The 26,113-nt window shown below is 41.9% G+C and overlaps 1 protein-coding gene across 3 annotated transcripts in view; it reads left to right on the plus strand.

The window, feature by feature from the left end:
* Positions 1 to 9,141, plus strand: part of LOC118772396 (guanine nucleotide-binding protein G(I)/G(S)/G(O) subunit gamma-7) — a 64,243-nt gene extending 55,102 nt beyond the window's left edge. For all 3 annotated transcript variants that reach the window (XM_036520679.1, XM_036520677.1, XM_036520678.1), the window contains 2 exons: positions 5,538 to 5,658; positions 6,047 to 9,141. In XM_036520679.1, coding sequence (XP_036376572.1) covers positions 5,578 to 5,658; positions 6,047 to 6,172 — 207 coding nt within the window. In that variant the 5' untranslated portion in view covers positions 5,538 to 5,577 and the 3' untranslated portion in view covers positions 6,173 to 9,141. The remainder of the gene's footprint in view (positions 1 to 5,537; positions 5,659 to 6,046) is intronic.
* The last annotated feature ends 16,972 nt before the right edge of the window (positions 9,142 to 26,113 follow it).

The raw sequence follows: 26,113 nt of genomic DNA on the forward strand, positions 1-26,113 counted from the left end.
GTACCTGACAGTATATCTGTTTGGGTTTTGAACTTTGAGTAATTTATTACTTGAATATTCTGTGGTTCACAACATCAAATGTTAAAATCATATGATACGGTTTTCCCCCAAAGTGCTGTATAAAACTCCAATTTTGTGTGTGTAAATAAGTCAGTGCAGCAGTATCTACATTCATGCACACTGTCAGGCAGGATTTCATTATTATATTAACTGAAATATTTTGTGCAGCGTAATCTAAACGAATCAATTACTGATTAATTGAGTTCATTCGAATAATCAAACATTCCCTCTAATTGCTAATACATATGTCATAATCGGTAGACACACCTACAAGATTTCATATGCAGCAGTAGTCTGAGGTGCCTATATGTAGCCAGGTGTAAGTCCTTGAGCAGGGTTTTTGTAGAATATATTTAGAATTGTGCAATTTGAGCTGCAGCAAAAACTGACTTTATACTATTTATCAGACCGTTTACAAGATGTAAACATAAAATGAAACAAGACACTATGCCAGGTGGAAAACAGAGGTTTGAGGTTGAAGTCCTCAGAAGATTGTGGGTGTGAGGGTATGTCCAACTCATGTGTCCTCTTGTACTGTTGGTTGCACAAGAAAGAAATTAGGGTTTTTTTTTTTTTTTTGCTTTGATAGAAAGATATAAGTGTTTCAGGTCTTTGTCCTTAGGTGCATTCTCAAGCAGAACAGTTGTAATTTGACAAGCAGGGTATGTTCCAGGAATCCTACACACGTTGTCCAAGGGAGTGAGTGTTTCTAATGCAAAGACAAAGCCCAGGCACTGAGAGAGGGTCTTTTCGGCAGCCTTGCATTTCTAGGAAAAGCCCTAGAAAGCGGGTGAGGGGTGAACAGAGCTGTAATTTGTGGAAAAAGGGGGGAGCTTTGGTGTCTGCTTCCATGAAGAAAATCTGACAGTCTACTGCTTTGCCACAGAGTCTCACTGGTAGCCTGTATAGAAAAAATGACCTGTTTCCACGTGTGTGTATGTGTATGCATTTGCTCTGTGCCAGTCTGATTCTCGAGAGGTCTGCTCCCTTCACTCTTTGGAACACACATCCTTTGTGCTGTTGCTCTGTGTGGCTGGGGTGTTTCTCAAAACAGAGCGCCCACAGATTCACTCACTCGCCCAGACTTCATCCAATGAAAATGTAAACCCAGGTAAAGCCAGGGATCAGGGACGCTGAGGACATTTCACTGTGTGCTACTTTGACAGATTAAGTGCATGTCTCCTGCTCCATGTGCACCCTCTTTGTTGTCCACACATTTGTGTAAACACGGCCTGGTGTCAGTGATGACTTGTGCTTCTGATGATGTCATATGGAGATTAATGATGAAGTATTCAAACAGTTTCCCTGGTATTCTGATGATCAAGTCAGCACCCAACAGAAGGGGAGCTGACTCTGTATCTAACTCCTCACGAATAAAACTTTCCATCGTCTGGGCAAAACTACTTGTATTTTTCTGCAAGTATTGACCTGTTCCAGTGACTTTAGCACTTTAATTCAGCAAGGTTGTATTATAAGTAGTTTTTATCCAACCATAATCTTAGATAAACACTTCCCTGCATTGTTATATCGTAATATTATATGCACTGATTATTTTATGTTTAACATTGTATGCACTGATTGTTTTGTCTCAACATATGTGTCCATTGTGCTCAGTTCTGTGCATCTGAACATGCACAATATGTTTGTTTTTCTTTGCTGCAGAGTATAGAAAGACTGTGCAGGAATCGGTGTTGCATGGTGCTGCTGGGAATAGCGCAGCATTTATCAGTGACGAAAACAGAGGCCGAGACGGGGAAAAGGCCTAACCACTCTCCCCTTTCCGGCAGCCCCTCTGTGAATCCCCTGGAATCCCCTCTCCTGCAGGGAATATCAGTCTGCAGCTGCCGCTCCGCTTTCTAGAAGCGGTTTAATTAATCAGGGTAATCCCTTTAAGTCCCAAACCCGTGGTCCCGGGGCCCTGAGTGCAGCCAGGAACCTCCTGTCTGGAAGTCAGCCCGAGGAGGGGACTGCAAGTTGTAAACAGTGCTGTCCTGCATATGACAAGAGAGTTGGGGTGATGCTGCAGGATGGCCACAAGATGTGTATGAGTTTAGTCACATTCTTTTTCTTGTTTTTTTTTGTTTTCACTCCTTCCACAATTTTTTTTCCTAGACTATTCAAATTTTACATTTAATTGCAGAATATGATGCTTCTTTAACGTTAGTCAGAGAGTTAGCACATTTATTGGTTGTAGAGTTTAGATGTTGATAAAACAGTCTCTAGTTATATAGTATATATAGTTTATATGGTTCTGTAGTTATAGTAGTTTCCTTACTGCTACCCCAATGACAGCAGACACTATGCAGTGTGCAAGTGTCAGGAAGTGCAACTAGATGTGCTTGAGCTGGTTTTCTCAGCACTCTGTTCCTGGCCTTGCACAATATAACTGTCATTAAGCAATTTATTGCTGTAATATTCGTCAGCATTCATTTATTCATCTCATGTTTGGCATTTTTTTGCATGGTCTCTGCATGTTCTCTTAACCATAATTGAGAGTTGCCAGCTATTCAGAAAAAAAAATCTTGTGGTTGACTGCAGTTCCTGTGTCTTTGAATACAGTTTCTGCAAAGTACCTTTGTCTGGAGTTTGTAAACAAGGCCAGCCGAGCATTGGCCCAATTAGACACATCCAGGCCCCAGACGTGACAATCCCTTCACAGAGTGCTGCATTAGCCTGAGCCTGACCCCTACACTCACTCACAGACACTTATCTAACGCTTAGCCCAGGGTGCTCTGTGTACCAGTGCAGACCGTCTCTCAGACACGTACACACAGACACAAAGACACATGTGTGCACGCACACGCTCACATGTATCCACACATACAGACACTCTGAGCCTCTTGCATCATTATGCTCCCAGGAGCAACAACAATATGTTAGAATGGAAGGTTCACTTCCGCAGGGTTTGTTGGATGCTTTCCTAAATTCTTCTGGATTGGTGATGCTTAGGTCTGTGTCTGTAGTAGGTGGCACATCAATTAAGGCCTGGTCCCCAGTGCATACCCATACTGTCTTCATCTGTGATACCTGCAGAAGCATCCTCCCTCTCACTCACTCACTCACTCATTGGGATATAATGCATAGACTGCACATGCCTTCGCCCAGTGCAATAGTCAGTGTGTTGCTGAGATATCACAGATCTTTGATGAGAAGGTTGGACTTCCCAGTCCTCCTCTGCCTTCTCACTTCTCACATTTTGTTCTCTGCAGTGCTAGGAGCACATTGTCTTTCAGGAAAAGTGGGCTCTGCTCTTTTCCAGACAAAGGCAGTGGAGACACATCTGCTTTCTAACCCGCACAAACAGATGCATGTGTATACCTGCTACAGGGCGTAACTGTTGTCCCCTACGCTGCTTAGCCGCTCGTCAGGCAGTTGGAAGGTGGTGCAGCTTGGACTGCGGATCGTGCCATCATGCACTCATTTTCCCAGGCATGGCTATTTGTAGCTCATTAGCCTCCTGAAACACTTGGTCCCAGGGACCCAGATGAGAAAACAGGGAGATAAGGGTGTCGTTGTCTGCAGGCCGGCTCTCTCCCCTCAGGACGACATGCACCTGTTAACGGGGGAAGTGAGATTGATGAGGGCGCTGTCAGGGCAAGTGGGGGGCTTGGAGAAGGCAGGGTGGTCTGTCTCGCATGCCAGCGCAAGGGAATCGGCAGCCTGTGTTTAAATTGAGATGTCAGAGGAATGTTTTGGTTGGTATGTAAATTTGATATTGATAAGATTGAAGCAAGTTAGCACATGTGTGCCATCTCTTGCTTATACATTATTATATAATTAATATATTTGGCCAATTGACACAGTTATTTGTGCGACCCTTTAAGCGATGGTGTTCACGTAGCGCAGCGCCATGGTCTCTCTTTTTATGTCATAAAGGAAAAAAAGCATATTAAAGAACGTGCTTGGACTGAGCTGTCTGTCTCTGCGTCCAGATCTTATGAATACTCATTTTTACAAGCGTCTTCAGGCTGTTTCCCCTGGCTCACTCACTCATTCACCTCCCTAGCATGCTGTTCCCAGTAAACAAAACATAACATGCTGATCTAGACTGCAAGACAGGACTGTTGAGTCTTCCTCTCCTTCTGGCTTGCTCTCTCTCTCTCACACATGCACACACACACACACGCATACACACACACCAGGTCTTCCCTTAGTAGAGATCAGACTGATGGGACAGCTGTTTTGTGAAGCTCACAGACATCACCTCACCAAGATTACTCAGACCCGTGCTTTACTCACTCCCGACTTTCACTGCAGAATTCAGGTGTTTGCTCATTGCTCATCGGCAGGACTTTCTCCCATTGATCAGCACGCGTCTGATTACTCACCTACACTTGGCTGTGAGAAGAGGAAGCGTCCTTATATGGCTCATACATCCTTTATTATTGCCTCACTGGCATTTGTACCCTGCATTCTAGTTCTGAGCTTTTAAGTTACGCAAGTCCATAGGATTGGGAAATATCTTATCACACCTCTAAATATGTTTTTTATATCACCGAATTGTGTGAATTAGATAAGCTGTCACACTAGTTTAAAAAAAATTAGTGAACCCATTTGACTTATGTCTAGGTCAAATGTATGTTTTTTCAGTATTTTCAAATTTGATGCTTCAAGGTTAACTTGAACCCATAACTGCACAGCAAAGTTAGGTGTAAATGGAATGATTTAGGGCATATGCTGCATTTTCATTCTACAGTGTATTGCTTCTGCAGCTATTGAGGACTCCCTGAGACCGTTACTCAGTAAGAGCTGATTGGACAAGCTTTGTTCTGCTGCTTGTTTTTGGGATAGTGTTGCTGTGATACAGGACTCTCCCCATAATTACAGCTGTCAACTTCTGTGACGTGTTTTGTTTTCCATCCAGAGAGTGGCGTTTCATAATGTCTTCATTGTACATTTGTATTGAAATGGGTTTATTTAATAGCCTGTGGGATCAGGTTATAGCTTGATACATAGAATGACACATTCAGAGCTCAACAATCATGCGTTGTTAATGACAGGAACCACAACCATTCCAGACAGTCACGTATAATGGATTTTTTTTCTCATGGGTTGAAGCTGTTTACAATGGAAATGTTATACTTTATCCATATATAATTGTTACATTGTGCATGTGTAGATGTTTCAGTTGCTTGCCATGTCTTTAAGCAGTGCTTGAAAATATAGGTTGAGTGCACTCTATGGGTACCACAGTAGCATCCCACCCAACATTTGTGCTTGTAGTTCCCTTGTAGTGCTGTACTCTGAGCACTACTCCAAACCATTACCCAGCTTTTATATTTGAAATTCCCCACTGCTGCTACAGAACTTTCACAATGTTACAAGGTTATATTTGGAAAAAGATTTACCATTTCAAGATTTACCATTTCATTCATTGCATAGTGTTTCAGAATTGATGCAGTTTTTTTCATCACCCTCTCTCTGTTTCTGTATCTCTCTTTCTCTCTCTCTGTCTCACTTTCTGTCTCCTCATACAGTGTTTTCTCTCTTGCTTGGTGTGTGAACCGATGGCAGAGAATGTCGACGACTAATAACATAGCACAGGCCCGGAAACTGGTGGAGCAGCTGCGGATTGAGGCTGGGATCGAGCGCATCAAGGTACACACTCCTCTCTGTGTGGGGTATAGACGAACGCTTACATACGTAACTGTGTAATGCACTGCATCCAGGAAACGGCGCTGTAACACACGACACACATGTGCATTCGCTGTACAGCATACAAATGTCCAACACTGCAGTGTTGTGCTGCTCACGTAGCATGAATTTTTATTTAATATCTGTGTTCCTATGTTTGTGTTTAGCCCCCTCTTTCTACATTTCTTTAAGCAGTCTGATTTTCTCCACCCTTATGTTTTTCTCCTTCGTCCCTCTGGTTCCACAGAATACAAACACTTTTGCTGGTCTTGCCAACTCCATTTTTTTTCCTCTCCTGAATATGTTTCTGGTTCTTTCCCTAAATGTTGATTCTCTTAACCCTTCCCCTCAGGTGTCAAAGGCAGCAGCAGACCTAATGAACTACTGTGAGCAGCATGCCCGCAATGACCCTCTGCTGGTGGGAGTCCCGGCCTCTGAGAATCCTTTTAAAGACAAAAAGCCTTGCATCATCCTATAGCTCAGCCCACAAGGCCCTGCTGCCCCTGCCAACCCCTCCCACAGATGCTGCCCAGCAACAAGCACTGGGCGTGACCAGTCAAACACTACTTTTGACCTGAAACGTACAATGCTCAATGCTCTGGACAACCAAACACTTTACCGAGAAGGAGAAAGAGGTGATATTGACATTAGCCCTCTATATGAGGTGTTCATATGTACATATGTATGAAAATATGCATACATATAGCTATATGTATGTATGTATCCATATATATACACTTTATATGAGGGAAGGACAAAACAAACAAGACGTACTTATTGATTTTCATAACTGGTGATGGCACATCATAAGGGGGCAGGGAGATTTGCAATGCATTGAGAAATCCAGACACAGTGAGCATATAAATTCAAGGGGAGGCCAAGCCAATGTTGTTTGGGGTGTTTGGGGTGGTATGGTGTAGACATAGATTAGGGGACTCTAGACTGGCTGGCAAACAGTCAGGCTGTGGGTTTGATTGCTTTTTCTTTGTTCTTTTTTTTCTATTTTATTCTTCAAAGTGGCTTTATTATTTGTGGACGTGTGTTGCCAAAACTGACAGGGATGCACAGTCTCCTGCTATTACTTTTTTTCGCATTCGGTCAAAGAAGACAAAGTGAGTGTGCGTGGAATGTGAGAGCATTATTAGTAACGGTGCCCAGAGTAACCTCTGACTCACGCTTTTGACAGTTCTGCCAACAGGCAGTCCTCAACTCTGCTCCTTTATCAGAGGATTCAGAATTTACTGTGCAGATAAGTTAATTACATTCCATGTGTATACAGTCACATGCATTTATTAGCAGTGTTATTAGAAGGAATATACATAAAGTTGAGAAGTATATTTGTAATGCACTCCCCCTCCCTCCCACTAAAGCTGTCCTCTGAACCAAGGTGGGAGCAGATATTTTTGCCAAGGCTAAAGCATTATTGTACAAGGGGAGATGCTTACACTTTTGTAATCTTTCAGCTCTTTAAACATAAGTAGACAAACATTCACCCCCATTTAACATGGATTTCAGGTGAAACCTGTTGACATTGCCTCTTCATACGTCCTGATTATCCTCAACTCCTACAGATTTCTCACCCCACACCACCTGTAAGATACGATTTTCATCTTTACGTGATCTTATTCTTCCTTTTTATAGGAAATCTATCAAATATTTATCCTCCTTTCGAACAGCTGAGTGTTTCAGCAAATGTGCAGCTCACCGGGTTAAGCAAACAGAGATTTTTTTTTTCCAACCAAACTGCATCAGTTGCATCAAAAGCATTCTTATGTTAGTCTATAGACTGATACAGGTAGATATTGCCAACCTGTCTGCATGCCAAAGAGGAGATGGGAGATGTAGAAGTCTAAGCTGTAGATCCCTGATCCTGGCTCCTACAGACTCATCTTCACTGCCTGTGTGACATTCTAGCACGCTATGATTGCCAACAGAACTGAAAGATTAGCCTACTTTGTATTTTTTAAGTTATTGTGTCGTAACAAGTTTCACCTTTACGTGCACATATAGTTTCCTACAATTTTTTGTTGCCGCATCATGTGGTGCTGACATTTTTAGGAGGAGGCCATAGTTGTCAGGAAGAAGGACCTGTTGCTCGAGTGTGCTGTAGCTGCATCTATTTAGCTAGCAATTTGCCAATCTTTCGATCTAGTCTGTCAATATGGATCGCTCTGTGACAAATGTTTATTAATTGTTTATTCTTGTCTGCTCTTGCAGTATAGGTTTTTATTAGGTGTAGTCATCAGAAATCACAGATTTCAGTGTGCTTAAAAATTGCTTCATTCTAACAAGCATTTCTACAAAACATAGTAAAAATATATCCATTTTCTCTTTTTAAACCCTTAGCTGTATGAATTGCAAAGAAGATGTATGCATCTCTCCTTTCGTTCACGTGACTTTCAGATCTGGCAGGGTTCCAGCAAGGTTCAGCTCAGTTCAGTCCTGCACGGTAAATGGGGTGACAAGTGACAAGAGTCACTGCAGGCAGAAAGCGTAGAAGATATTCAGATTACTTTGACACAAATATGACCCACATATTTAAGGCTAGATTTTTTTCATAATTATTATTTCCTTTTTGGCCTTTTTCATGCACTGATAAGGCAGTCCATTGTAGTTATGCTCCTTTTCTGTCTAAGAAAAAAGTACTAGCAGGATTGCGCATCTTAATGAAAGTGAAAATGCCAAAAAAGAATGAATTTTAAAAATGGAGACAAATGAATAATGCCTGGGCGAAAAAAAATTGACAAGACAAGCACCAGTAACTGTATTGTTATGTGTATATTGTCATAAATAATAAGAAGAATTACCCCTGAAAGATATTTTTGTGGGACAGTGCCAAAGCAAGCTCAGATCCACTGCTTTAAAATATGATACAATGAATCTGTATTGGTGAGTTGGGTGGAAAGATTCAGGGCAGTGAATACTATTGATGGCCAAACCATTGAGCAGGTTAGGGGAATAGTGCTGTTCAAACAATTGTATTGTACACATTTTAGTTTATTGTAGCAATTATACTGTAGCAACTGAGGATCAACAACTCAGTTTTCACTCCAGTGGAGATTGATGGTTACAAACACTCCATTACCATGTCACTAGAAAGAGGATCAGCAGCAGTCATACTACAAACTAGCTTCATGTCAATGCTCATCCTTCCTCTGTTAGGCCACCATTTCCCTCTAAAACAAAGTCTGATTGTAAACAAATAATGGAACAGCATGTAGATTTTTTTAACATGTCAGAAAAAGAAGAACAACTTGAGCAGATGTTTGATTTGTTTGGTTTGTCTGTTTCATTTCTTCTTTACATTGGCTTTCAGAAATCTGGTTGTTAACTGTACAGTATTTGTCAAATACTTTAGGAGGAACCACATTCTTATAGTTCTACAGAAATGTGTATCATTGCTTTACTTCACTTGTGAATGGCTTTTTATATATAAAATGAAAACTTTAAAAAGGGGAAAAAATGACTGGATTCCACTAAATGAGTTGGTTTGCTTTTTAATTGTTGTGACAGTTCTTGGTGTATAAATGTGACTTTTTTCAGTTTCTTTAAAATTCACATTTCTTTTGCTTCATTCAGTAGAGGGTTGGGAGATTATGAAAAGAATTATTAATGTTATTCCAAAGCTCAGTACTGGCATGCTGGCACACGGGATGCTCAGTACAGTGGCCCAGTCTCAGAGATCTGGGCTGCAGTTCAGCAGCTCAGAGGCCTGGGTGCTGTGCGCTTACTAATTCAGTGTAAGAAAAATGCTTGGGTGCTACTGTCGATTGCTGGGCTGTCGTAACGGAGCTGTTGCGTTCAGCTGCTGAGTGTGTGAGCATGCTGGAGTTCACTGTGTTCAGCAGTAGTGTTGTTGAGTGCCGGGTGGATTGCGTTCAGTATTGCAGTGTCTGGTTGCGTTATGTTCAGCGTAACGCACCCACGCTTGGCTCTGGTGTCAGATCGGAAGGTTTGCACTGTGCTCAGTCGGTCACATTTTGATGTCCTGCCAGGCTGAAAAGACCCAGTCTGTATAAATATCCAGACACCAAGAGTAGAGGCTATTTTTAGGATGTACTTGTGGTTAAATTGGTTAAAGCAATTGATATCAATTCTTTTGTTCAGTAGAACACAAATAAAGATGTTCAGAGTCAAAAGGCCAGATGTTTAGCATTATGCAATGGGCATGTGATTGGTTTAGTCATTTGAGTGTCACATGGGGGCTGCTTAATGTAGGGCCCACACAGTGGAGCACTGTGGAGCAGTAGTTATGAATGCATACATGTGTGTGTGCAGGGTCGTGGGTGCAGGCACTGGCAAATGGCTTTGTTGCAAATTACAGTGTGCCATAACCACAGTCAAGCAGCTACACATTGTGCTGCAGATTTTCTGCAGATAATCGAGGGGCAGCATTATTGACAGAGGAACCGAAAGGCTATTTGCTTATTGCCCCACACCCCCAGACACACACAGACACACAGGAAGTCGGGGTGAGTGCCAGCACCCTGCGTAGGCCCCTCCTTCTCCGATGAGTAAGAGGAATGAGAAGTCACATGGTAGTTCCAGTGACCCAGGGACGGGAAGGGCAGACAGCACACCTATTCATCTTAAGGGAGATTTGCAGTTGGGAGGGAAGTGTAAAAATCAACACAACAGAATAGGCCTTTCCTATGTGCTGTTAAAGGCTGAATGACTTTTTTTTCCTGTAGCCTTTTTGATGCCAAATACTTTACTTGTGGCTTCGCGACCTCATTTTCAGACGATGTCATCGTGACCTCACGCAAAAGCCTTACAGAACCATTGGAAAAGGAGGCTGAGGGTAAATGGAGTGGTAGGGGTAATATGGCTGTGTAATATGGAGCACTGAGTCAGATGCAGAGAAGGTGACAACACGTGCAAAATGAGCTGTGGATTTGCAAAGAGCGAAACAAGCAGTTGTTCGTTAGACAGCCGCACAATCACTGAGAATGGACGTACTTTTCCTCTGAAAACAATTTGCGCCCAAATGCACAAGGAGGAAGAGATTTGTCCCAGAAAATAAATAAATAGTGTTTTAAATGGTCTAAGCAATTTGGAAGGATTGCATTTGGATACATTTAAATGGTGTAAGGAATTTGGAGGATTGCATTTGGATACATGTCAAAATTAAGGCTTAGGATATCAACGGGAAGATGGAGTGCTGAACAGCACGGCAGGAACACTCTTGGTTTCTGATATACCTGATGCCACTGTTTTAACAAGGCAACAGTCAAAGATACTTCACTTGAGCAAAAAGCTGTGAAAGTCAGCCAACATATCTTAAGTGCCAGCTTTCAACCTCTCCTGTTGGTTTGTACTGACACAGATTTATCAGATGTCTCTGTCAGTAGCATGCTTCATGTTGGGGGAAAAAGGATATGAGTGAGATCACTGAGAACAGTGATCCCTTGTGCTGTGATGCTTCCTGTAAACACCCAAGGCTAATGAAGTGCTTTGTGAATATTATTTGAAATGGAAAAATGTCTGGATTGTTAGTGCTTACCCTTACTGGATATTTAGATGTGTATGCATGCGCCTGCGTTGGTTACTATGGCTTAAGAAGCACAGATGCACCTCCTAGTGATTTTGATAAGGGAATTATTATGCTCCACCCCCCTGTACAGATGTGAAGAGTCTGGATCTTGGCTATTATTTTTCTTTTGCTTTTTGTCCAAATTTTATGGTGTAACTTTTTTTTTTTTTTTTAATCCTGTAGAAATCTCACCAGAATATTTTATGCACAGCTTGGTTTGTTATGCAGTATCGTATGCTATTACCTCCCATGAAGGGTTAGGGTTAAGGGATCAGGTGACTTTCTGGGACTAGGATTTGGGCTCATACCTGCTGAAGACCTGTCAGATGTTCAGATGCTTTGACTGTGGTGTTTCAACTTTCAAGCTGTCAGGAACACGCTGACGCTTTTTACACATCCTGTTTATACTGCAGGGGCAGAGCGAGGTGGGTACTGCGGTAACATTGGAAGTCAGTTGTGAGAATCCAACCCTAACCTGAGTCATAGTTTTTCTATTAATGAAAATGTTTTATTTTTGTTGTTTTCTTAACATATTGTTTATAATTTCCATTGTATGTATATGTATTTAATCTTTTTTGCCTTGAATGATAATTACAAAAAATGAAGAAATAATGAGTATATATATATTTTTTGTAATGGTTCTTCTCTGATGTGCCATAGCCCATGTTTTCTTGCACACTGTTTTAATATTTTGTGGATATTGCTGTTAAAAAATGAAAACAATGACATCAAAATATAGATATGATTAATAAAAAGGACAACAACCTGATTGAGAGTTGTATTTTTTTATTATTAAACTTGTTCTCACCATGCATTGAACACACTTTCTATCTAAGCACTTCCAACTTACACTCCAGAATAACTCACAGAGTTATTGCTGCTAATTACACTGTAACCAGTTGAAATTGTCCTGTACTGGTTTACAATATAAATGGTGTTAATTGCACATTGGTTTGGTTTGCCTGTGCTATATTAGTCTGTTTTTTCATATACCCGTACACTCCACGGCAATGGAGCAATTCAGTCAAATCTGAGTGGTAGGTTTGCAGAAGGAAGCCTTCTATCAGTCATGTCAGTGTACTACAGACATTAGAATCTTCAGCCCCTATGGACGGATTGCCCTGACGAATGGCTCTGATGCTGCAGTCACATGATGATGGTGATGATGCTGTGTCTCCATGGTGCAGGGAGAAACAAGTCTCCCAACACAATGAAGGAGGGCCCTCCCTACACAGGCAGAAGGAGAAACAGAATGTGTGAAAAATCTTGGTGCAGTGAGTCACAATGCCCAGGTACAGGCTAACGCAAAGTGATGGTTTGGGTTACCTTGATCGTAACCATAATGGTATACTGTATTGATCCCCATGGGGAAATTTGTCCTCTGCATTTAATCCATCCTACACACAGTGAGCAGTGAGCACACACACACACTAGGAGCTAGGAGCAGTGGGCAGCCACAGGAGTATTAACCCTAACATACATGTCTTTTGATGCAAGAATGCCTGCACCACTGAGCCTTCCTCACCCACTATCACTCCTACAAGCATGATATTTGCATTTGATTGACCTGCACTAGAAGACAGCCAAAATACTTAGTCTAAAAATCACTGCCTCTTTCTGATCAGCTAAGTAAATGCAGATATGACTGCTGGTCATTCCATAGAGGAATGTCAAACAGTACTGTTGCCAGGTGGAATATCAGTTGTGTCATGAGCCGTGCAAATGTTCTCTTGTACTGTCATCATTGTCTAGGGGACAGAATCCCTGCTCCTTCAATCTATGAAAGCCCCCATGCAGCAGCCTGCATTAGCCTTTATGCTGAATTTGACGCACAATGAATTGCTTACAGTAGGAATGCATGTCAAGATGTCCCATTAGAGCAGATGAGTAACAGTGCTCCCCTTTGAAAATACTCAGTACTCTACAGATTTTAGCTGTTGTCTATAGCACACACATTTCCTTTATAAATTGCAAGGTTTATCATGCTCTTGCAATTTTCTGCATGTCAGATTAGCTGCTTACACAGGCTTACATATTTACAAAGAGGTTCTTGGATAGCTAGATAGATAATACTCTATTGATCCAAGAAGGAAATTGCCTTGCCAACAGTCAACAATGTTGATCCAAAGGTACACAACCTAAAATAAACATAAAACATAGGACAATAAGGACAATACTTAAAACATATCTTGTAGATATAATTGATTTATAACTAACTAAAAAGATTGAAAGGAACAAAAATGACCAAGAAAATAACTCAGCAATGCTCAACTCAAGTTTAATCAGGAACAGAAGTCCGGCTCTAATGGGACCCATTTTCCCATCACTGGTTCATTGTGTTCCAGTGCCATCTGTTTTTTTCTCCAGGAAACGGAGCAGGAGTAAATCTCTGGTCCTCTAGTACTGACTACACAGCCCACCCAAATAAGGTAGCATGCTGACATTTTCCTGGAATGTGTGCTGCCTGCTGCGTCTTTCTTCCAAGAATGTGAAGTTCTGGCCCTGTATATGTGTGTGTGTGTGTGTGTGTGTGTGTGTGTGTGTGTGTGTGTGTGTGTGTGCGTGTGTGTGTGTGTGTGTGTGTGTGTGTGTGTGTGTGTGTGTGTGTGTGAGTGAGTGTGTGCACGTGCATGCTTCCTGCAGAAGAACAGAGGGAGGAAAGTCTGGAGGGGATCATTTTGGGAAACGCCACAGAAAACAGTGAATCAGACAGGAGAGGGAGAATAGGAATTCACCATGAAGGAAACAAAAGAGATTGCCAAACTCCCCAAGAATGTGAAGAATGAGGACAACTTCTTCTACTCTGGAATGTCAGTGCTTTCAGCAAATGAAAAATATTTCAGTAAATATGCCTCAGTTTTCTTTTTATGTAAGAACACTCCCACTCTGAACTCAACTCAACTGACCCAACTCAAAATTTCTATCAAGTATGTCCAAGTTTATTTTTTTGGTTAAATGATGTCCTTCTTACAATGTTTTTTTTAAATGTTAATGTGAATATTTTGCATCCTGATTTCATTTTAAGATTTTAATAATTTGTCTCTGGATCCAAATACTGTGGAGATCTTCTACTGTATTAATTGTCAATGGTGGAGCCTTAACAGTAAAGAACTAAGCAATGACTGTGTTCACAGTAAAAGGCTTTGGAAAGTACTCTAAGTGAAGATGATAAGGTTTTCCATGGTCTGCATAAAGTGCAGTTACTTTGAACAGAAATGTGTACACTGGGCTGTGTGGCCATATCAAACTCAGATGTTTGTCTCCTTTCCTACCGCTCATCAGACCTGAATGACTCGTACAATGTTTTGTACCTTGTGTAGTGACATCACTTTGTAGTTTATCTTCTGGTTTGGATGTCTGAGACAGACAATTATTATTTTGTCAGAGGACCGATGAACTGAATCAGGCTTCTCTGTAAACACCTGGCAGATTCTCCAATCCAAACACGGGGGTGGTCTCAAATATGTATGAATAAGTAGTAGGTGTCCAAGGTCAAATTAAAAAAACAACCTTGCACCAGCTAGGGGTGAATAACACAACACAATGGGCCACTGTTATTTTGCTTAAATTATGATTATTTGTTGGTCCTTTTCCACATTGTTGTCACTGATGTATGTAAACTCTTTTATTGCCACTGTATAGCTCTGTTCATATCTGTCTCAGAAATTTAAAAAATGAAATGCAGTATCATTTTACCAATATGAATCAAATCTGCAAGATTTTGAATCAGCATGATTTAAAATCCGTATCAGGACAGCACATCAGAACAACTTTTTTTTCTTTATGAGGCCTTATTACCTACTTGGCAGTGCAATATGAATAAGAATAAAGATGTGATTGCTGTCTAGTTGTGCATACTGAACCTCAGAAGAGAATTCCAGATACGAGCAGTGCATCTGGAACTTAAAGTAATGATAGCATGAGCCTCTGAATTATACACCTGCAAAATGACACTGGTGACGCTCCAGCAGGCAGATCATCTGGTTTTATTTAGCCTCATGTATATTTAGCCAAATTTCTCTCTATGTAGGGATCAGGAGCTTGAGGAGATCCTTTGTACACAGTCAGCAATCCTGGCAGATGACCCGAGAGTCATTGCTGTAGTACAGTATGTCTCACAGAGAAAGCCAGGAAAGTCTGCTATAAATATCAGCCAAAAAATGATTGCAGTGAGAAGACTTAATCAGTCCTCTGAGACCAGGGGTATTCATAGCCAGATTAAGGAGTAAGGATTCTGTGAATGCATTTCAGCAGCATTGCAGAGGAAGCTGCAGCAGAAATAAGCATATATACATTAGGGAGTTTCCCTAATGATATAATGGAATACATGTAAATGTATTTCATATGTATTAATAATATATTTATGCTATACTGTATGTGCACACATTACAAACAATGTGTTGCATTGCACACTGATAAAAGTCCAATAATTCTTTCAGAAGAGCCTTAATTTACCTTATTCACCACAGCATTTCACTTAAGAAGCAGGCATGACAGCCCTACATGAACCACCGCCATAAAGGAGAGAGTAATGCTTGTCCCAAACCATTATTGTGAAGGAGAGGTGAATTTAAGAAAGGGTTAAATGGATGGTGAGAAACAATCGTGTAAATGTAATAAAATGCACAAGCTCACGTGTGAGAAAACATTAATCAAATTATTAGATAGGAAATGTTGGGTATTTATATGAACATCACTTGAATTATTTATTTCTTTGTATGCTCCCCTTATATAAAAATGTATGTGTAATGAAATTATACAGTAACTTCACGATTGTCCTCTGAAATCTGTAGTATATGTTTTATAATCTTACCTGGACACCAGCTGTTGAGTGGCTTTCATTGTGGATTTCATAATGAGCTTAACTACAACCCTGTCTGAAAGAACTTGTGATACTGTATAATGACGTATTACTGATATCATATTCCTGGGATCACCGACCTCAGACAGGTTTCATAGGATGCTATAATTAGCTCTCAGTTTTTATCAATTCTCCTTTGTGCCAGCTAACAGCTGAATAGTATAAAGTGCTGTTTTTTGGTCACTTTATTACACACAAATCTCAGTATGGCAAAGAGGATCAAGGTTTTTCCTTTCAATTATTGAGATACAATCAAAGGGTGTATGAATTACTTTTTACAGATGTGTCACCAACAACAAGAGAAACTGACCTTTTACAGGCTGTGAAAATAAACATGAATCAAACAGGTGTCAAATAAAATGCTTACTTTATTCCTCTGGTCTGTTTTGTCCTGAAGCTTATGCTTGCACTCTGAAATAAGTAGTCATAACACCGGTGTACCCTTGTGTATCTTACTTGTAGTTGTCTAATGCCAGTATTGCTGAGGAGAGTAATCTCTGCCATTGTTTAAAAGGTTTTGATTTGTCATAACATTGCACAGAATTTGGCATCAAGACAAGCTAGTAGTGATGTCTATCCAATCTGGCACTCTGTTCACATTGTATCAGTTATACATTCATACTCCACATTCAACTATACAATGGCAAATCATAGTAAACACTCAAAGGTATTTTTTCCATGTTATTCAAGAGTATCGCCTAATTAGGAATATAATAATTTAAATTGAATTTATGAATTTCACTCACCGAATAAGTGGACATCCCTGTCAACTTAAATGAATTAAACTGATTAGTTACAGAGAGATTGTAACCGACCATCTGATTCTGAATTAGCTGGGGCATGTTCTACATTTTGTGCAGGAACTTGGCCCACTGTTAATTTGCTGTGTAGGAAGATGGCTGATTTGAATTGATTGTATTCACAGAAGAACAAAACCCCTGGGTCTGTACATTTAGCATGTGGCTATCAGCACACTGATTTAGCACACTTCTCTCTGTAATCACTCCATTCACCTCTGTGCAGTCAGCCGCTATCTGATCCAGCCAGAGCTTGCCACGGGCATAGACATGCTGTTCCCTGTTTTTCCACTGTCAACTGGAAAAATAAAGAAGTACATGTTGAGCCTCAGCTGAAAAAGCCAGCAATTTCCAGACCCTCCCTTCCCTCTCTCTCTCCCCCCATCCCTACCTCCCCACCTCTTTCCTGTGCTCTGCAAGCAAGATTAGTCCTAAAAGGCATATGATCCAAGCACTGCTTGTTCCAAAAATTATCTGATGTCATCATGTGGCATCTAGTGTCATACTACAGTGGCAGCTAACGCAGCTCCAGACACAGTCACATTGATCACATTGGTCACATTGGCTGGAAGCTGTGCCTTCCAAGATGCACTCTGAATTGACGGTGCGGTCAGAGGTGCTGCAGGCAAGACAACATGCACAGTGTTTGTGGGTGTGGGAGAAATGGTGTTTGTGTTCACTACGGCGGAGAGGTTTTCGCCAAATACGTCCACTGTTTTCTGAGCTCAGCAGATTTCATGATTAGGGGCTTGAAAGGCTGAGAGCTGAGTAAGCATGAAAGACATTCAAGAGTTCACTATGTAATTCAACCCCGCCATGCTGAGGAGTGTGTGTGTGTGTGTGTGTGTGTGTTTGTGTGTGTGTGTGTGCGTGTGCATGTGCGCGTGTGTGTGTGTGTGTGCGTGCGTGCGTGCGTGCGTGCGTGCGTGTGTGTGTGTATGTGCGCGCATATTGCAGTTGCATGCATACTGTGGTGCAGTTGTAAGCAACTGCATACATGTATGTGTATGCACACACACACACACACACACACACTTGTTTTGTTCTTGGTTCTTTCACACAGTGGAGAGCAAGTAATTGCACACAGAATAATGTCATGCCTATGAATTCTTGAAGGGAAGAAACTTGTTGAGTATCTCATCATAATAGATTTTTTTGGAAGGAATGTTGATGTGTTTCTACTGAGTATCAATAAACTGCAAGCAGATCACTCTTAACTAAGAGCTAATTCCCAGAAGGAATTCTTCCTTTGCACTTCCTTACTCAGAAGTGCATTTACAGGTAGACATAGCAGAAAGGGGTGTTGGAGATAGGCAGAGACACACGCACACACTCAAAAAACAAGCACAGCCAGCAAGTCAGCAAGCTGGCAGTCTGCGGCGTGTGCTCTTCACTCTAATTGTCGTTCAAATATTCTGCACTGACATGTGAGCAGAGAAGGGGAGGCAACCAAGCAAAGTCTCATGCACAATCACAGCCCTCCGTGCAGAGCTCTGCCTCCCTCTTAAATATGCATGATCACAAGGCACTTTGTGAAAAACAGACACAAGACGTTGCGCAACAGGAACCGGGGGGCCTCTGCACAGAGCGTACGGGAATAGAGCCCTCCTAGCTTTGTTGTTTTGGCATATACCTGCCCTTGTGACTGCCTGATTGTAACCCCACGCCTTAGCAGAGCAGAGAATAAGGGCAGGAGGGATACGGAATGTTCTGGGATATTCTGGACCTTATTTACAAGCTGCAGGAGGGGAGGGCAGGAGGTGGGGTTTTAGAGGGGCAGAGAGATCACAGAAAGAAAAAGCAAGGAGAGGGAGACGCTTAGAGTCTGCATGGCATGCACTGACAAGGCTGTGCACTCCCATAGCTGGTAGCAGTTTTGCTTGTGCATTTGCAAAGGAACCATGCAGCATTGTAGTTTTGCATGCACAGGTCATCAAAAGTATTTGCAATAGAAGTACTTCCATTAGATGTGCACAGGTGCTTATCATTGCAAAGTATGAAACATTACATGCAAGTATTACTAGGAGGGCATACATTTCAGTATACGGTCTTGCAGCTCAATGTGTTCAGCATCATTTCCAGAGACCATTTTCCACACCAATCAGTTTTATCAATTATATCTGACCACTAATGTTTGTATGGTCTTGCTTTATTTGCCTGATAATGGCTGATAGAAGAATAGCGTACAGCACAGAAGAAAACTAGGATTATAGGGATAGTGCAACCTTTTTTTCTGTTGATCAGAAATGCAATGGTGGTGTAAGTGGCCTAAGGGGTGGTCTAATACGGGGCTAAGTGGCCTGCTAAGCGTTCAGAGTATGTCACAATGGAATGGCGTGTGAGTCAGGTTGACCTGTTCTCTCCTTCAGTGTCAGTTCACAGAGATTGAGGCCAGCACACACTGCCTTTGGCGTCCACTCACGAGCACAAAGTCCCTAGTCTATTAAAAGCAATGCATTGCCACAACCATAAACTTACTAAATAAGAGGCTGCAACACACAATGCTTTGTTATGGCATTCACATGGGAAAATAACCCACTTTTACAGCATATAGAAGAAACTGCAACATATAGTGGTGAACTACTTAAAACTGCCATTGTCTCCGATCTAGAGCAGACAGGCGTCTCAGTTGAAAAGCACGGACGCATGTTTCCCTTGCTCACGCTAACTGTGAGGTTATGTAAGGTCCCTGGAGCCAGCAGCACTGGGGTAAACGCTAACTCAGTACGTTCGCACAAATAGAAACGTTTCAGCATGCACTTAATGCCAGCACTGACTGGAAAATAACCATTGCTGATCATCTCGCTGAAAGGATAGTCATGTTTGCAGTGTAGCACCATCTGAATGTGAACACAAGCCCTCTTCAAAATGAGTCTGTGATGAAATATTGCTCAGTGATGTGGGAGCACAGACAACATGTCAGCGTTGAGGTTACTGCTCTGCTGCGGCACCTGAATCTGTGTGTTTGTGTGGAGCTGCGATGCGCTGTTTTCCCCCTGGGTGAAAGGGCTCCTCCTCTCTTGGCATGCAACCACTCTCCACGCAGCAAATGACCTCAGCCGGCTCGGTGATTACGGCCACAGTGGATTGTGTAATTTTCTTCTCCCTGTTTTTCCCAATAGTTACCTGTTCTTCCTGCTCCCCTTATCCTGTTGATCTCCCTTCATCTCATTATTCTTTTGTGCTCTCTTTAATCCCTTTCTGTCAAGAGCCTCGTGCTGCTGAAGCCTATGAGCATACAAATGTCTTCAAAGAGAAATCAAGAGACCCTGCAAAATCTTTGCATAATCAATATGGGTTTGTGAATTATCATGGCACAGTCAGGTTATTCTTTTGCATGGCAGCGACACTGAAGGTGGCTGTCATGCTGAAAGGCTTGGGGTCCCGTCTGCTGGTTAACAGACACAAGAGGTTGTTTTTGTGAATGCAATTTCATAAAGGGCAGCACAGGGGGAAAGGACTGAAAAATAAGCATAGATCTGATTTAAAGAAAAGTTGTATTGAATGATTTCAAAGTTCAAAACTGAGGACAATGGGGTAATACCGGGTCGAGGCTGCGCTGAAGAGTGAAGCCTATATTTGGCAGTGTCATTTTGAGTATCAACATCACCATGCAGTTTTGAATTTTTGTGCTATTGAGCCTTCCTGCAATGTAAAAAGGAGAATGTGAGAAGACAGAAAATGCTGACAGAGCCATGTACATACTCCATATTCTGTGGTAATTTTCCATTTTCCTTTAAATCATTGGCTGCTATATAAAGAAAGGAAGTGTTTTTGCGGAAGGGTTGCATTGAGGTCATTCCCACAGCAGTGAGAGAAGCAGAGAAGACAGTATACTTACTTTTCACACTAATTTTGAGCATGAAGTCAGAAGCTGATTTCCAAAATTCAGCTTTAAGCATGACAAATATCTTTCATGGAGACAAATTAGCCCTGTTCTAGATTAAAAATATTTGGTCAAGATCTATTGAATAGATCGGTGATCATCTGAGAAACGGGCCATGAGAATTTTTGTTAAATGCCTCTTGTGATTTGTGCCTATGTTCTGTACCCGTACTTCCATGTAACAGCAGAACTCGCTCACTCTAACTTGCACATCACAGCTTTGGATCACAGTCTGTGCTAAAGACAAGGAGGTGTGGTTTTTACGTTAACCGTGCCAACAGGCTCTTATCCAAGGCTATTAAATCAGGGCTGCCTCTGATGCTACATTGACATTATCAGGGGTCAATGCCAGTGAATAAAGAAGGAAAGCAGGATAGCACAGGCTGATCTGTCCTCTGCACAACAGGTTGGAGTCACCCAGGGATCAAAATAACCTGCAGCCACTGGATCTGGAATATAAGTTGTCAGTGTACAATGAGCTCATATTCTAAAACAGCAAGCAAGACCATGGTGTATCTCAGCTGCAGTGTCACCAAATTCCAGCCTGCGTCCCCTCAATCCACCCCTCTCTATCTCTGTCTACAATGCAATAAAGCTTTATTCATCAAGCCCATAATTTACTAATGTGTCTGCTGTTTGAGAGAGAGATTAAGGACATTTGGCAATTACTCTTTGCATCTTTCAGGTTGGTTTTTGTTTGTATGTTCCTTTTGCAAGTGGAAGCACATTTTTGTATTTAATACATACAAGGAAAGAGACTATGGAATATAGCTATTATTTTAAATGCTTTTTAGAGAGAGATGCATGTATACACACACACACACATGCACACGCACACGCACACGCACACGCACAAGCACAAGCACAAGCACAAGCACAAGCACAAGCACAAGCACACACACACACAATGTTTGAATTGCTGTTGCTCATTCTCCTCCTTTTCCCAGCCTTACACCTGGAACAGTGCAGTGTTTAGGACTTTACCATCGTAGGTCTTTTCTAGAATATTGGCAGAACTTCCATGTTATCTGCATGCTAGCTTTCGCATCACTCAAAACTGACTCACGTGTTGCATTCGGCATTGTCTACAATGTTAGCATTCCAAGGGCATTGTTCCACTGCAAACATTCTTTCATCCTTATTGAAATCAAACTATTTATTTTCTTTCTTTTTTTTAAGTTCATGGCTCTAGACCAGAAAGAGACAACTAAATGGGGTTATTAAGCTGCATGTGACATATTATGCACCGAAGTAATTTTGGGATAGGCCTAAATGAATAACACACGCAGTTATTCAGACAATTTTGTTTTATTTGCACACGATGGTTTGATATTTACAGTACTTTGCCTTATATTCAGTTCCACGGAAATATTCTCATCAGGGGTGAGAAAGCACGGATAGGCGCAGCGGCTTGAGCAACAGCTGCAGAGGTGGGCTGCAACAGTCTGGGAAAACCACGGGCTGCTGTGCTGACGCGGCAGCGCCGCCAGTCCCATCTGTCCGTCTAGATGCGTCAGTGGGGCGCCAGCTGGGCAGGCGAACCTTGGAGGGCAAGGATTGGTGGAAAGGAAGGGGTGCGTTATTTTTCAAGGGCTCGACAACAATGCAACCGACTTAATTAACTTTTGGGCATGTTTTGTTTTGATCATCTCAGTATCAACACACGAGATTTAAAGCGTTTAACTGTAGATTTAAACCAAATTAGAATTAATTACTGATTACTGAATTTTAAGAATTGTATGCCCGCACATAGAAAAAAAACTTTTTGGTCATTTTCCTTTGTATAACACTAAAAATATCAGTCCAAAATACGAGTTCAAATTTGAAGAGTCGCATTCTGGGTTTTAAACCTGTAGCTCAGGACACGCTATACCCTGAGACGACCTCCCCGGTCATTCAGTCAGTGTGGTGTGCGGGCTCTCAAATCGTGATACAACAGAAATGAGAATCGTGAGAGCTGCTGGGTGCCTCAGTGCTTCCACTTCTAACGCAGATGAGAGAAGAGTAAATCCTTTGCCTCTTAGCCGCTGAAATTACGCGCCAATTTCCTTGAAGTTGAGAGGGGAGGAAGCAGAAGGCGTGTCTTAAACTGGTGAAGAATCCCAAAACACACACGGAAAGGTGTGGATTTCAGAACTGTAGGGAATATCCAAAGGTTCTGGTGTTCTCACAGGGATTTGATCGTGGGAAAAGACGCCACATATCAAGCAAGCATTACTTTAGGCGTACAATAATAACAGAGGAGGGTTCACTTTCGCTTACATCGACATAGCGGTGCCCTTTGTTCTCTTTCAAAATAACTGAAGTTGTGAAGGAGGGGTGCATGAAAGTACGCCTTTAAAATAAACATTGCCAGAAAGTAAAAAAAAAAAAACGTAAATAGAAAATGTAACGGCAGGTTGTATAATTCCTTGTGTTATTAAAAGCCTGCATTTTTCCTCCTGGGAAAGGTTTCTGGAGAATATGATTTGATTCTTAAGTATTAACTATAGGCTACTATTTGACACGTGCAGTATAATGCCATTTACTTGGTCACGTGAGGTTAGTCCAATGACACGTCAGCCCGGTGTTGCTATCCCTACACTAAATGGTTGCATGAATATCATATCACATGACTTAAGCTTGTATTCACCATGCACTGCCAACAGTTGTCACTGAGGACACACACGCTAGTGCTCGAGCTTGGAAAATATTTTAGATGTCTCTACTTGTCACATGGAGCTAGACTGCAGACTGTCACCATGTCAGTAAAACATTAATAATGGGTCTTTGAGGATGACATGTACCATGTCCTTATGAAACATTTCTGTCTCTCCTGACTGAAACCTTTTTTTTGTTGTTGTTTTAGGTGCATTGCATATATATAAATAGCCATTCCTTTGTATAAGTTCTTGTAATTATGCAGCAAGTGCATTACATTAACGAGCCCTCCAAGACAAAATGCATTTTGTTAAAGCAGTTTTATTTAATATGGATACTTAATTTAAATGTGATCATATAAAAAGTGGATGGATGCTGCAAATTATAGTTATGAGGAAGAATAGTATGACTCCTGATCAACTGAAATGACAAAAGAAGAAGAAGGTTTTGATATGGTGGAGCCCTTTTAATTTTGGTCATCCCCATGCATTATTGCCTGCATTTCCATTTCTGTATTGGACAGTTATATCAGACAGTGATACAAGCACATCATTCAGAGTTACACTGTCCTGATTAGGATGAATATGGCTTATGGAATAAATCATTTGCTCCCTTGCATGACACCATTGCAATGTTACACAAGCCATATTCGAGAGAGAGCACAGAGTATTCCAGCATGTGAACCCTGAGCTCTGAGCCCCCACCTCCCCCCCAGCCGCCGCCCCCCACCCCCTCCCAGCTCCACAGTTCACTTTCCTGTGGGTAGAGCATGTCCTGACATTCAGCTCTGTCCTTGCGTGTGTCTTAACCTCTCCCACAAGTAGGCAGAGTGGCAAGGTCCCGCTGTCACACAAATAAGTGTGAATCCACTAAATATTGATGAGAGGTTATTTCAGTGGACAGCGATTCTTGATGAACTTGACCTTACAACTCTTGTCATGTTCAGATAATAAACTTTTGACTGCTCCCAAGTCCTTTTTTTATTTCTTCCTCTCTTTGTGATAACTGTCGCCTGGGCCTGAGAACCAGGCTTTCTTCCTGCAGGATGAGAGGGTACAATGAGAGCGGAGGTCACCTTTTGGGAAGAGTAACCTTGGCCCTGCCTGCTCTGTCTTGTTTCACTCCATTCTTTCCCCCTCCTCCCGGGCTCCGTCCCGCGCATTGTCCCCCGGCTGAATGCTGAGCTCTCCTCTCTCTGCTCATTCCCAAGTCTTGCCCGCTGTTATCACGACCGCCGCGCCACAATGCTTCTTTGTCATGTGAGCTTGTGCTCACTTCCGCTCGCAGGCTTCACCAGTCCGCTCTCCCCCCTGTGTGCCCCTACCGCGCCACGCTGCGCGGACCAGCTGACAAATGACTTTCAGGGCAAACACAAAAGCCCAAAAGTGACCTGTCTGGAATTAGCACAATGATCAAAAATGATACCGGAGCACAGCGTTTGCAGTTGCTAATGGGAAAATAGAATAGCTGTTGTCCTGCATCATACCTATTTGCAGTTCATTTAAAAAGTCATTGTTCTTTGGGAGAATGCATTATTTGCACTCACAATAACTGAATTTATAAAAGGCATGATACAAAGAAAAGAATGCATGGCATGGAATATGGTATAGTGCCAGAGATATTCTGATTAAATTGTACTCACTGACTTTGAAGTCGTTTTAAGTTCCAGCTACTAAAAGTAAGCCAGTGAGAAAGATGGCATACTGTGTAGCAAGTGGAGCTATTGATCTCTCTTGTGACTGAGAGGTGATAGAAAATGCCCTTGAAATCATGGACTGTCCTGGAAAGTCACACTCGTGCCAAGTATCGAATGACAGCTTTCGTGTTGTCGCAACCCCCCATCCATAACTCACAGTGTATGCATGCATGTACTATAGGTATTGAGCAGCTTGCATGTATTTATAAACAATTTTCCATTCAGATATAAAAATACTTTCATACTATGCTTTTGGAACATGTATATTCAAATATTCAGTGAGCGAAGTGAAGTGAAAATACAGCAAACAAAAAAGTACAGACAAAGCATGACATTTAATACTGTCCATAATAAAGACGCAATTTCATTTCCATTGGATGGAGAAGGCTGTTTTTATTTGATTACTAAATAATATTAGAAAACAATTATCTTATTCTGACATTGCATAACATTGTTATAGAATGAACTTCAAAATAAAAGCGATAAGGCTGTATTTCACTGCAGTCCTTTTCCTCTTATGTCACCCTGCAAGCACTCGGTATCATCTATACAAATCCCGTCCTCTCAGGGTGTTCCATTCTAAAGGTCGCTGCCTCGCGCTCTTCTACCTTTGACGTTTTCTAGGAAATGGGGCCCTGCTGGCTCTCTCTGCTGTGACTTTGGCCCGGGATCACGAGCTCAGAGCGGAGCAGGCGGAGGAGGAGAGGGGAGGGGAGAGGTGGGGGCTGTTTACCCGTACCCTCACACAGGCAGCTGTAAGAGCTTCTAACTAATGCCTCATCGAGAGGCTGTTGCTGCTGCTGCGTGTTCAGCGTCAACATGCTCGCTCTTTATAGCCTCGCAATAGATGCCCTGCATTCAGCGGTCTGTTATATCAGTGCTGCAACCCAAGAGGGAGAACTAGAGAGGGCAACGGAGGGTTCCTTTTTCGGGTTGTTTGTGCATTATATAAACTCCTGTGTCGACTGGTTGCTCTGGTGGTGGTTATTTGTATTTGCGTGTTACTT

Source organism: Megalops cyprinoides, chromosome 2 (assembly GCF_013368585.1).
Source record: "Megalops cyprinoides isolate fMegCyp1 chromosome 2, fMegCyp1.pri, whole genome shotgun sequence".
Classification (NCBI taxonomy): domain Eukaryota; kingdom Metazoa; phylum Chordata; class Actinopteri; order Elopiformes; family Megalopidae; genus Megalops; species Megalops cyprinoides.